Genomic DNA, 13241 nt, shown 5'->3' on the forward strand with positions numbered 1-13241 from the left:
ATGCGATATGCTTCGCATAATGAGCCGTTTGCCTCCTTCATGCTTTTCTCTTCCCATCATTCAGGTACAAGTTTATCTTGGCTTCAGGTGTCCAAAGATTTGTTGCAGAAATGTGCAGGCTCTTTTAAATGTTTAGATGTTTGCCTTCTGGTGTGGATCAACTGAGCATTTTTCAAAAGAATATGTCTTAAAGAGTGTTTGAGGTGTGGAGCTGGAAATTTACAGTGCTCGTTATAAATGTTTAATCTTTGGAGAAGAGAATGTTTTGCGCAACTTGGAGATAGTCAAAAAGGAAAAATTCTAAAAATTCGCTGATTTGCGATGGAATGATGCAGCTTTTAGAACAACAGATGCACTCATCAAGACAACGTCTTTTCCAGGGAAACCTTTTTAAAAACTTTTAAGGAGAATGCTGAAATGCGAATCACAACAGCGTGGCTTCGTAAAGATGAACTTACCCAGGCAGAAAACATATTACACATCATGAAATGAAAAATACAATAAAGAGAAACCATACTACTGCCACTATCAAATATGACATTTGCTAATATTTTTTGAAGGCACATTTTTCACTGATAACAGTGCTAATAAAAACACATTTTATGCAGTTATGCAGAAACAGTGCAAGCTGCAGCCACAGAACGATCTGTCAAAGATGGGTGTTGTTCTGCAGATGAGTACAGAGTTGGGGGAGTGAAGCTTCATCAGCCGCAATGGGTGACTGAGTTTGCCCTCTTTTTAGCAAATGTGTAATAAACAGTTTTGCATCTGTGGAGATTGTAGTCGACACAATAGTGCAGAATGGAGCCACAGATGCTTCGATCAATAAATCCAGATGTTTGATTAAAGATGAAATAAGTCCAAGATTATAAATCTGAAAAGTTTTAAGGGTCAAGTTTCTAGTGAAATCAAGTAGTGTCACAAACTCCACTAACTATGGTTCAGCATCCACACTCAGCTGCATCCATTACATTATATACCACAGTTTCACTTCGAAAAACTGAAATCGTTTTCATGTGTTGTGTATTGTTATATCTTAATATTTATGTATAGTAGCTAAGCTGCCTAATGTGGCACAAAATGATTGCATGCCTGCCTCTTCTAAAAGTGTAAACAACGAACACACACAGACTTAAAGACAAATTGCATCACTGTTGCAAAAGTAGCCAAAAAACAAGGACGAATCCACAGGCCATTACTTATCACTGATTTGACCTACACCTACACCTCAATATTTTTAGAAGTCGCTTCCTACTGTTTGTGTGTTTCATATCATTATTTTTAAGCACGGCCACTTAAAAAGCACACAAAGCTGGCAGGCAGCTGCAAAAAGATCTGGGACACAACTGTGAGGCATCTGTGTACACATAACATACATATCAAGATATAGTGCAAAAGGAACCCGAAACACTGTTAGCACGATGATCAATAACACAAGGCCTTACCGGCAACTTCCAGTGAAGCGTTGCGACTAATGGCCTCTCCCAGGTAGTTGCGGGCCACACAGGTGTAAATGCCCTCGTCTGGCTTGCTCCGTCGGCCGTGCACGATGCGCAAGAAGAAAAGGGAGCCGCTGGGCAGGAGCATGCGGTGAGAACGCGGGTCATCTTTGTCTGTCTCCACACGTTCACCATCTTTATACCATTCAATGCTGGGGATGGGGCGGCCCTCTGCCTTGCAGTTGAGGGTGGCAGGCTCCCCCTTGGAGACAATCAAATCCGAGGGGTCCTCCGCAATCCGCGGCGGGCTGTCTTCAAAACGCGGCCGAGACCCTGTGAAGCCGAGATGAAGGTGAGATGTTATCTATCGGGATGACCTGCTGTCATTCATGGAAACAGTTTCTTTGTGAGAGGACAGACAAAAGTGGAACCTTTTTGAAAGGAGGGAAAAAATCTTCTTTCGGAGATGCTTGATAAATTTGTGTGGTGAAGGGGAAAATCATCAGTAATCTCTGTTTGAAGTTCAAAGTAAGATGCTACATTTTCCCACAACAACAACAACCTGTGCGTTTTAGATAAATAAATCAATTTGACATCTATCTGCTCTTTCTATAATCTCTAAACAGCAGGACACAGTGTACATGCGCTGCAGAGAAAGCTACCAGCAAAGCCACCGGCAGCACAGAGGATTCAATCAGCCATATGATATGGTAATAGCCAATCTCTATGTCAGGCAGGGTAGTCGTAGAGATGATAGCTGGCTGAACGCTGAGTATAAGACAAGGTCTTTGCATTTGAAGGAAAAAGACTAAAGTTAAAGGAAGAAGCTACGCAGACTGACATACGTAGATAACTCCCATATCCCCTTCTCTCTGGGGGATCCATTACTATCTTCGCTCGGTTGTGAGACAAAGTCACACTTCTTCAGGACCCAAGGTAAGCTTTTAGACCACGACCAAATGTCTCTAACAATGTGCTTCGTTTTAAAAAATGAATAATTCAAAAGACTGCCGCTTTTAGTTTGGTTCTGAGGAGCAGATGGTCTGCTGCTCAAGTTCCCCCAACCAAAAAAAAGACAGAAAGAAAGAGAGAAAATGAAATGGTCACTGTGCCACTGATTATTGTGCTGCTCTTTCTGAGGCATTATTCTTAGCACATAATCTAGACTGCATGGAAATCCTACATTATCATTGGAGAGGAACAGACAGGACCTAACCTAATGACACACATGCTGCTGCTACATTACACTTAAATCAGGAGGCTTCAGGATAAATCCTCATTTTTTAGCTATAAGCAGATTTGTGGTTGTTATGTTTTTTTCATAGGCTGAAGTCGCTGCTATGGCACAAACCTGAAGTAAACATCTAAAGCGCGATCCGAGCACTCACAGCGCCAGGGTCACAAACCAGGACAGCTCAAAACACTAATGCAGGCTTGTGGATGAATGCTAGCAGAGCCATTAAAATAAGGTATGGCACCTTTACTGAGTACTGACGCGAAAACACACTTTGTTTAAATATATTATATTGTTATATTATACACAGGATAATATATATTATATTGAAACTGAGACATTGGAACAATATTTGATAAAGGGAGGATCTGCAGCCCGGCGATGTCCTGGTGTTGAACCTTGTTCGCAAGCACATACAGGATTTCTAATCCCAGATCATGTAATACAGTTACATCACTCTGTGCTCACTTCCTCTTGAGCGATAACTGCATTTTATTTTATTTTTTAAAAAGCACTATGTATACATGTACTTGAGAGAGACCAGACTTCTTAAAAGAGGTCCCAGGAGCTCAGTGCTGCATTTCAACTGAGGTGGAAATATAAATCATAAAGTAAAGGTCAAAGCAGTAAAAGGCCAAGCTCTACTGCTGAGGCACTTTTAATGAGTAACTCTTGTTTAAAAAAAAAAAAAAAGGCAAAACAAAACACTTAAACCGGCACCGCGTAGTGCAAGCATATTTGAATAGATTCCACCTTTCCAAATCCACATCCACGGGTTCAGGGGCATGTCGCATTGATGACAAGATGGTGCCTCAGTTATTTGAACACGAGTTGCTCAGTGGTGCATATATCAAAAAAGAAATTCCAAGCTTCCTCTGTGTTCCTCACGCTTCCGTAATTTTGGGCCCGTAGAGCACAGCGTCTCTCCAAGTCAAGCTGGTAGAGTGTACGTGCGACTGAAACGTCAGGCCAGATTTCCATCATTATGGAAACAATGGATCGCATTCTGATTAGATTAAGAGCCATTTCAAAGGATTTGAGCCACAATACACACACACACACACACACACACATATATATATATATATATATATACATACATACATATATATGGCCACAAATCATAGTATAGCCTCTTGTTTGTGTTTCCTGGAAGCCTGGTTTCATATTCAATATCTCCATGACTTCACCATGACATCATTAGGACAACAGCATGATTTTTTTTTAAGACTTGACAACCTCATACGTGCTGCAACTGAGTCATCAAGCTCATCATCCATAAATTTAGTTAAACGAACTATTAAATTCTACTGTTTAGACCTTCAATTTCAATCACAGATGAAACGTGGACGGATGAACTCTGTGCACTTTCAAAGCAAACTCAAACTGTATTGGAAAATTAGAGAGAGCAAAGAAAATGACATCTAATGTTGGTATATTCAACTTTAACATGTGACAAGTAGCTCTTAATAAATCCTGAAGTTATAGAACAAAGTTCACTTGATGGACTCAAGCCAAAACATCCTTTATGCTCCGTTTTTGTTCACCACCTCTGGAGTGAAATCGCGCACTGGCTCGTCAGCTACAACATGCCCCGTTTTGTTCTGCAGCTAGTTGCTAGCAGCATCAATCACTCAGTACGGTACTTGGCAGGTTTATGAAAAAGAGCATTTTTGGTAAAAACCGTTGGCTGATATGAACTGCACAACACTGTGGACTGGAGAGCTAAACAATGAGCTGAACATGTTGAGAGGAAGTGTGCTATTGGCTGGTGATTCTCAGTGGGTTTCTCACTAAGAGTGACCCTTTTGCACATCCACTCTTCACATCAATAATATATCGGTGCAGCTTTAATGCTTTCTTTAATGCAGTTTGAGTGGAGCACATTTTTTCCTCTGTGGGACACGCTTATGTGTATAATATTTGTCATTTTGAGGGATCGTGGCATGGGAAAAGATGCACACGGGAACTCTCTTGCAGAGGACATTTTGATGTTGAATGAGTGCCATATGTATTTCTAATTTCCTTCAGGGTGATGAAGTCTCATCTAATATTATCTTAACTAAATAAAGCTTTGCTCATAACAAAAACTCTTGGAGCCGTTTATTTCTGTGAATATCTACAATTATGTCTCCAAGAAGAACAGATAAGAAGTCAGATTAATACAGACAAATGACATTATGTATATTTACAGTAATACCAGCTAATCTCAGCGATTACCTCATCATTTCGCCTACTGCATAAAGCCATCCGTCTGCCATTAATAATGCTATCAACTGTTAACAGGGGTCATTTTAATCCCTTTATTGTGAGCGTATAATACCGTAGTTAAAGCTCTCTATTCTGCAATGTTGAGCTGTCCTTGTACTCACTGTGCCCTCACCCCATTCAGTTGATTTGAATAGCACAAATGTCACTGTGACAAATCTTTGTGTCTTCGTTTTCTCATATTTGAATAGGATACTTTTTAAAATCCTGAAATCAAATTCAGTGCTTTCATTTTGGGAAACTCAGCCCAGCTGTGTCTTAAAGTGCATTAGAGGCAACGTTTTCCAACCAAAGCCAGCTTTGGTATTATTAATAAGAGTCAACGGGCACTTACTACAGATAACAGAATCAGCGTGGCACCATGTTGATGTGTTACAGACAAAATAGTCTCGTCAAAGCAGAAAAATAACAGCAAAACAGCTTCAGGTGGCCAAAGTGACAAGCAGCAACCTGCTCCTGCGACAAGTGTGCAATCAGTGAAAAGTCCACGCCGCTATGAGCATGACAGCAGCACATTTTCTTTGTGAGAAACAATACTTTCACAGCAACGTTTGCCTCGTGACAAGAAGATTGCGGTGCGGCGGTTGAAAGCACCTTTCGGCAAAAAAGAAACTCCGTCAACCTGTTTGTGTCGTGGAAAAATAAATGTCACCGCTGATAATGGGGACCTCAGAGAAGGTATGTTTTTAGTCGGATCATAAACACGGCACATTAGAGCCCGCAGGTCCTCGGAGATCTCCGAGTGCATAGGGGAATTTAGAGTGTGACTTGATTTATGTGAAAATTTTTAATTTGGCGCATCCTGGTGTGAAATGACTTAATTTACAAGAGATGAACAAGTTAGGAAGCGCACTAGCACGCTGTACGGCAGAGTTTCAAAATAAGCACAGAGAATTCAAAGCTTTGACATGAGTCTGTTGCAGCATTTAGTGCACAGACTCACATTTATGAGGGCAGCTATTTTAAAGCTCTCAGCAGAAAGTACAGCTAAAATCAACACACATCGGCAGATATCAGCTCCATACTGGTGAAATATCCAATTTAACGTGCGTGTTGATCCAGCAACCCTCAATTGTAGGTTAAAGCAGAAAACAAAACCGTGTTAGGCCCCCTGTAGCCACTAAACGCGTTTCATCGCTGCGCTGCGGCGTCAGAGCGGACGAATCAATGAGAAGCTTTTAAACATGTTAACTTCTGCAAGCGTGAGGGGCAATGCGGAGGCAAGTTGAGCCATAAGCGTGAATGGCAGTCAACCTTGAGCTGACGTCCAATATGACGGGAGCTTTATTTAAGCGAGAGTGTGCCACCCCCCTGCAAGGTTATCACACTCTGGAATACTCTCAAGGCTAACCGGTAAACACACGAATGTATCAGAGCAAGAGGTGCTTTACAGAGAGAAATGCAGTAAATCCCATCTGATACATGTTTACACTTCAACATGAAAAAAGATATTAAATGAAACGCTTCAATAAATATCGACCGTATCAATATCCTTATGGTCATTTATTTATAATCAGCTCTTAAAAATATTGAAAAGTGTGCCTATTTACACTTAGGGTCCAATATTAAGTCTCAGTTTTGTTATTAAAAAAAAAAGAACATTGCTGTTTTGCATAAAAGTTATTTACTGCCTGTAGAGAGTAATTAGTTTCACTACTTGTGACATTATCTTGGCATTATGAATGCACTGCCACGGAAGTCTCAGACACTTTGATGTTATATATGGCCACGGATCAGCATAAATCCATTCATAATTGATCCTTCTTTAAAGTCACCACAAACCAACAGCAAAGTCAGCAAAAACAAGCCCACAAACCTACCACCACTCATGCTAAACCAGGTGTGGTGCTGTAAGCCGGTTCATCGTAGCTTTTGTTACCCTTTCAAAAACCAAGCTTCGGGCTATGGCACTGGCACGCTCAAATGTGGAGCATCACTTTGCATCGGGGGTTTTCTGTCAGTAGCTTGGTGTTTGAGAAGCTTTGATGCAGTTTTTGCAGAAGTGGATGGTGGATTACAGCCTGGCTTTTTTTGTCCACACATGAACAGCAGCTTTTGAAAAAGCTCCGTAAGATGACGTTTTCTGTGTTTGCATGCGGATGACGGCAAAAAAAAGATTTTATCTCGCAATGTCAGAGGTGCGCACATTTATCTCACTGTGCGTCGTGTTATTGCTTGGATGAGAAGATTTTCTTTAGTGATGGAGAAAATCTTGAAACATTCACCTTATGACTTCCCCCACCCAGGCTTCTGGCCTATAAAAACAACCAACCGCAAAGTACAGTTTGTAATGTTTGTACCTTTGCACAGAAAATTAAAGGCTATGTGCATGTGTGTGTACACATAAAGGCACATTAGGTTTTTATCATGCTGGAGAGATTATGTCCCTCTGGTGCAGGGGTCTGAGCATCTCTGCTGAAACTGCTTTTCTGGTAACCAGGCAAAAAAATGGATGGAGTAACTGTAATATGATTACTTAATTTAGGAGCAGTGTTGCCTGACATTAGTGCATTAAACAGAAATGTAATGCCATCACTGACGTATTACAAAGTAACACTGCTGACAGTGGATCTTAAAGCTTTGTTTTCCTGAGAAAGACAGCCCAGTGCAGCTGCGAAACATTTACGAGACATGTATGCACTGACCTGAAACCTGAACCCTTCTGTGTGTCAAAGTGTCATTTCTCAGAATATTAATTAAGTTCTACCTTAAGTAAATATGATAAAACAGGCTAATTTTAGCAATAAGCACAATAGCACCATACATTCAAGTAACCTGGTTTTACTTGAGCAGTGGGAAATTCTTGGGGTTAGCAATATAGCCCACATGCTTCAAGGGTTGTCATGTTGTGCGTTCGGAGATGCTCCTCGTCTGCCTTGGTTGTAACGAGTGGTTATTTGACTTGCTGTTGTCTTCCCAGCAGCTGAAAGCAGTCTGGCCATTCTCTTCCGACCTCTAACATCAATAAGGCATTTTCACCCAGAGAACTGCCGCTCGCTGGATATTTTCCCTTTTTCTGACCATCCTCTGTAAACCCTCGAGACGCTTGTTTCTGAAATACTCAGACCAAACATGCCACCTTCAAAGTCACTTAAATCACATTTCTTCCCCATTCTGATCATTTGATAGTTGGGATTTTCTCTTTACCTTACAATATAAAGTGCCTTGAGGTGACTGTTGTCGTTACTTGATGCCATATAAACAGAACTATACTGCAGGACATCTTAAGCTGTGCCTCAATGTACAGTTTCTACCATGCGATTGGCTGATTGAATATTTATATTACTGAGCAGTTAAACAGGCGTACCTAAAAAAAAAGGTGGTTTGTGAGTGTTATCATGTCCAGTATCTGCAACACACAACGTAAATTCATGCAGGATTTTTTGTTTTCTTTTCAGTGGTATTAAAAAAATCTAAGCAGATTTAGAGCTGATACAGATTTAACTCGTGATGAACTGATGATCCGTGATGAATCATCCGTGATGATTAGATGGAATAATTGTAATAACTGCAACTGATGTGTGGGAATTTTCCCTTTTATACACAAAGAAAAGGAAAAAACAAAAAAAAAAACGAGAAAGAAATCCAGAGAAAGCGTGCAACCACAGTTTAATGAAAGCTCATTAATGCCACAGGCAGATCTGATAGACAGGTTATTGCATTGGTCCTAATTCTCTCTCTCTCTGACACACGCCCACATGTTTGCTCAAGGCGTCTCCTATATCTCTGCCTCATCTAACACGCAAAGTAAGCCGGGTAGGAGCTGAGAGGGAGATCACGATTGCATTTTTACAAGCTGGTTATTCGGGCTATATCTGGCGTTTCTTGGCTCCTAGCTGTGGTGTTTCATAAGGCTGGGGCTGCTTTCATTAATTAGTATTTACAAATATTAACCCCGCATCCTCCCCAGGGGCAGAAGTGTACTGCAGTCATGCTAATGTGTGAAAACAACAGAGACACCGAGGGGACGTCCTGTTTTGCTTCATATCTCAGAGCCTTTTATCAACACCCAGGCTCGGAGTTAAACACACACACGGAAAACACCTGGACCTGTCTCAGCTCACAGCTTTCTATCTGGTGGAAAAAACAAAAACAGAAACACAACCTGCAGAAAGCTCAGAGGCGAACTTTACACGAAAGTTAAAGTGAGACAGCAGCAGAAGGCTGGCAGCTTGTAGTTGGGGCTCGTGGCTGTCTGCTGAAATTCACTCATGTCTTTTTCTTTCCTTTTTTTTCTCATTTCAATTCGTTTACATACTTAAAAGGGCCAAAACATTCAAGGAGTTCTTGTGACATTGCCAAGTAATCTCCGCGGGAGGGTGATAACATGTCACAGCAGACTACATTTCAAAGCCGAGGAGTCGGGTTTGATTTTCTTCTGGCATCAGACTGAGAACTGAAGCCTTTGTTTAGCAACTGTCCTCCTCTTCCATCATCTAAACTCTAAATGATGTCATCAGCCACTCTACCAGAAGTGGGACATCATCAGCATCCGGCAACATGACTCGAGGCTGTGGCACATTAGACGACTACCTCCCCTCTGCAGTGGTTTCATCATCTGTCTTCTTTTTATCAAGAAGTACTATAGGAAGCTTTAGTCAGCCCTGAGCCACATTTGTCGCTAAGTAATGACCACAAGGGATCGGAGCGGACACAAATCACCAGCTAAGGATTGTTTAGCATCGATTAGTTCTGCAGAAAGCACCACAACAGCTGAGTCTGAATACAGCTCGAGATAACAGAAATTTCAATGAGACGTATTGAAGTCTATTAATTGAGGTTCGGTTTGCATGTCTGCGCGAGAGGCGAGCTGCTGGGCTGAATTACATGCACATTGTGAGGCAGGCCATTGTTGTTCGCAATCACACGGAGGCTTTGTGAAAAACTGCTAGGCTGTGTGTACCGGTGGTGTTTTTGTCTGAGCGCGGTTCAAGCAGGAGTCATGAAGCCTGTTCGAAACCTTTTCACGAATGCTTTTATGAAAATACATATGGGAACACGTTGTATCGTAGAGGCGGGACAAGAGGAAATACCCACTCCAGATCAATAGATGTGGGCAGATGGTGTGGGTGTTGAGAAGTACCTTTAATGTTCAGAGGTGGTTCCAGTTTACAATAATGAAGCAATGTGGGTTGCAAGCAAAGTTACTGGGGTCAAAAGGCTCAGGGTTTGAAGCAAATTTTTTTTGTTTATGACTGAAGACATTGTAAAATAGAGCTGCACTTGGTTTTATGGCCCAAAACTTTAACATTTACCAGCAATGCGAGTAAAACCCTTGGGTGCTATAACTTGCCAGCATAAACAAGCGTGCAAGCACAGTTTAGCAGCAGAAGACAAATCCTTTACCCCCAAAGTTGGTCAGAACTAAACAAAACAACAGGTGATTAGTTAAAAATGTATAGACAGATGAGTGGTTGCTATAAATGGCGAGGTGAAATTGGTTGCAAAGAGGAATTTTGTGCTTGCAGGGAAGATGACGACTTGTTTGCAAACAGTCACCAACCAAGAAACGGAAAACATTTGCCTTCAAAGCAAGTCTTTGCAAATAAGCTAGCTTCTTCCATGCTAACTAATGAATGTGGCAGTTTGCTAGTGACCAAAGCAATTGTGTGGAGGATTTTGATGCAGCACAGTCAGTAACCTTCAGCAACCAATCAATTCAATTCAATTCAATTCAATTTTATTTATATAGCGCCAAATCACAAACCAGTAAGGGAACACGTATTTTTTCTTCTTCTTTTTTTGTAACTGGAGGTTGCCAACCAGTCTCTAGGCCTGTGATGTCATAACGATTCAAACAGATGTTGTAAACTAAACTGAATGTGTTACTTTAAAGGCTTAATAATCATTTTTGTCAAAAAAGCAACAAAAAGTTTCCTGTGAAGCATTTTCTCTGCACGTAATTTTGGGGATATGTGTAGACATTGTTGCAACTGTAAACAAGGGTTTTAAATGTTTCCATCACTAACTCTAAAAGTTTTCTGAGGACTGTTTTCAGGACTAAAAATCTTTGAGTCCAGTTATTAAATCTAATATAATCCTGAATAACATCAGTGTCACAAGCTGTCAGTCAGCCATCCCAGTAAACTATGCAACAAAAAGTTCTACAGCAGTACCATTGGATCCTTTTGGAGGTATAGTTTAAATAATTCCAGAACTGTCTGTGTATTTTTTTTCAATCTTTCAAAAACTCTAAAATATCAGTGTTTCCACTGGCTGTGCAAATCCAGTATTAATGAGGCTTTGGTCTAAAATGTAAATACATCATTTAATCAAGAGAGATTTATTTCCTTTCATGTCCACTGAATCGAAATTTAATTTCCTTAACATTAAATTTTTTTAGCCCCATTGACAATGAAAAAACAAAACATCTGCACTCTCATGAATTGTTTTTTTTTCTGAACCCTGCTTTTATTTATGCTTTGGATTAAGGCTTGGAAATTTAAGCTGTTACTAGAGCAACGATTAAAATATAATCCTTTTGTCAAAGGTAATCAAAAATGATCTTTTAAAAGCATCTTTGGTAATATGTGTGTGCGCCTCTAAAAGCACGCCTGGAGGGTGGTGGCTTGTCAGGCTATTGCACTACCCCTCACAATTTCTGCGCTCACAGCTGGATTAAAAGTGAGAGTTTAATGGTTTCGCTTTTGCTTGAGTGGAGCTTCTTTTGACCTCTGCTGTGGTCTAATGGTTTCGCTGTGTGGCCACTTCAGGGACCAAGGGGACACTGAGAACATGAGAGTCTTGCTGGCATTCATCGGTGGTATTAAAATAATTAAATAAAAATGAATGCACATGTGACATTTCCAGTTTAAAATCCATCTGTTGTTGGGGAGGATGTGTTCAGTTCCCACAGCTGTAGGGGTGTTTGAAATGAAGCTAAACACAACATCTACATCCATCTGGAGGGACAGAAAACACGATAAGAAAAGCCAAGCACAACTAGGAGGCAGTCACGCCATATGGGCTGTTAGTGCGCGTGCACGTGTGCGTGTGAGAAAGAGCCAGTTATACGAGACTTTTGTAGAATTAACATCGTTTTACCTGAAGAAACGCTGACGAAGGAGACAGTCACAAGTAGTAAATTGGCAACGTTCATCTCCTCACTCTCCCGGTGCCAAATCCGCCGGAGTCTGCAGCTCTCTTGAGGGACTCAGCGTCAAAATGATCAGTTAAACCAAAACTCCAGTCATGGGGAAAAAAAGAAAAGAAAAGAAAAGAAAAGTAAAAACGGATTTTACTAAAGAAAACTAACCGAGCTGATGGCTTTGAAAAAGAAGTCTCCGTTGGAATATTCAAACGTTGTAGATCAGCCCGAAAAAAAACTTTGATGTCACTCCCAGAAACCCATGACAGCAGCAGGATCAGCATCAGCACCGCCCGGGAGGAGAAACCTAATAACAAAACTCAGCAGCATCACGCAGCATCACTTCTTAGTGTCCGCATGGTCGCTCACACGCACAGTGACTTCTTCCTAAGATGCCCCCTCTGCTGCTGCCGAAAACAAAACAAAAAAATAAAATAAAATAAAATAAAATAAAAAAGATGGGGTGGGGGGGCTTAGCTATATTTAGCCCGGTCATAAATAAAACAATTCCTCTCCTCTTCCTCTGCTCAGAGTCGGGCACTTGCGGGTTGCAGCGTCAGTTTGAGCGAATATGAAGCGCTGAACACGCCGAGCCGAGCTGCGCACTCCCAGATCCGCAACAATCCTCGCCAACCTCCAGGAGTCTGTGTTTTAAAGAGACAGACACGACATCTGTGCTCTCAAAGTGCCCTCACAGGACGGGAGCGTGAAATCAAACTTGCAGAAGGGGCGCAGCTGCTGGTCTTATTATGAACTGTGGTAGTATAAGCGTCAGTGTGGAAGTCACTTTTATTAGAAATAGTACTTGTGTTTCAGGTAAATGGTGTGTTTTTAATGTCTATATTGGCTAATGACAAAAATACTGAAAACTAATTATGGCTAATAATGTGAAGATCTTAAAGGTGGTTTTATGTCTAATATTAATGTAAGCCAATAGAAATGCTCTTGGGTTGTAATGTAGGGCAGCATTACAATTTCAGGGTCACACAAAAAGGTTGAGAACCAGAACCAGTGGGTTAGAGGGTAAATCCTAGACTTAATGTTCAGATTCCAAGAGTTACATGGCAAATATGGGGATTTTTAATACCTTGGCGTTGGCATCAGCATAGCTTGGCCAGAACTGCATTGCATTTTTGACTTGGGAGTCCATCCATCTCTTTAATGCGTGAATAAAAAAGTCCTCAAGTTTGTAACAAACAAACAGTGTTGGGGA

At 41.0% G+C, this 13241-nt stretch overlaps 1 protein-coding gene across 3 annotated transcripts in view; it reads right to left on the reverse strand.

Annotated features, from left to right (window-relative positions):
- Positions 1 to 12715, reverse strand: part of LOC146503487 (roundabout homolog 2) — a 72535-nt gene extending 59820 nt beyond the window's left edge. For 2 of the 3 annotated variants that reach the window (XM_085131316.1, XM_085131314.1), the window contains exons 1-2: positions 11986 to 12715; positions 1446 to 1772 (exon numbers count right to left, since the gene is read on the reverse strand). In XM_085131316.1, coding sequence (XP_084987442.1) covers positions 1446 to 1772; positions 11986 to 12040 — 382 coding nt within the window. In that variant the 5' untranslated portion in view covers positions 12041 to 12715. The remainder of the gene's footprint in view (positions 1 to 1445; positions 1773 to 11985) is intronic. The other variant, XM_085131315.1, reaches the window with a different exon arrangement.
- Positions 12716 to 13241: the final 526 nt, after the last annotated feature.

This window comes from Neolamprologus multifasciatus, chromosome 14, assembly GCF_963576455.1.
Source record: "Neolamprologus multifasciatus chromosome 14, fNeoMul1.2, whole genome shotgun sequence".
Classification (NCBI taxonomy): Eukaryota; Metazoa; Chordata; class Actinopteri; order Cichliformes; family Cichlidae; genus Neolamprologus; species Neolamprologus multifasciatus.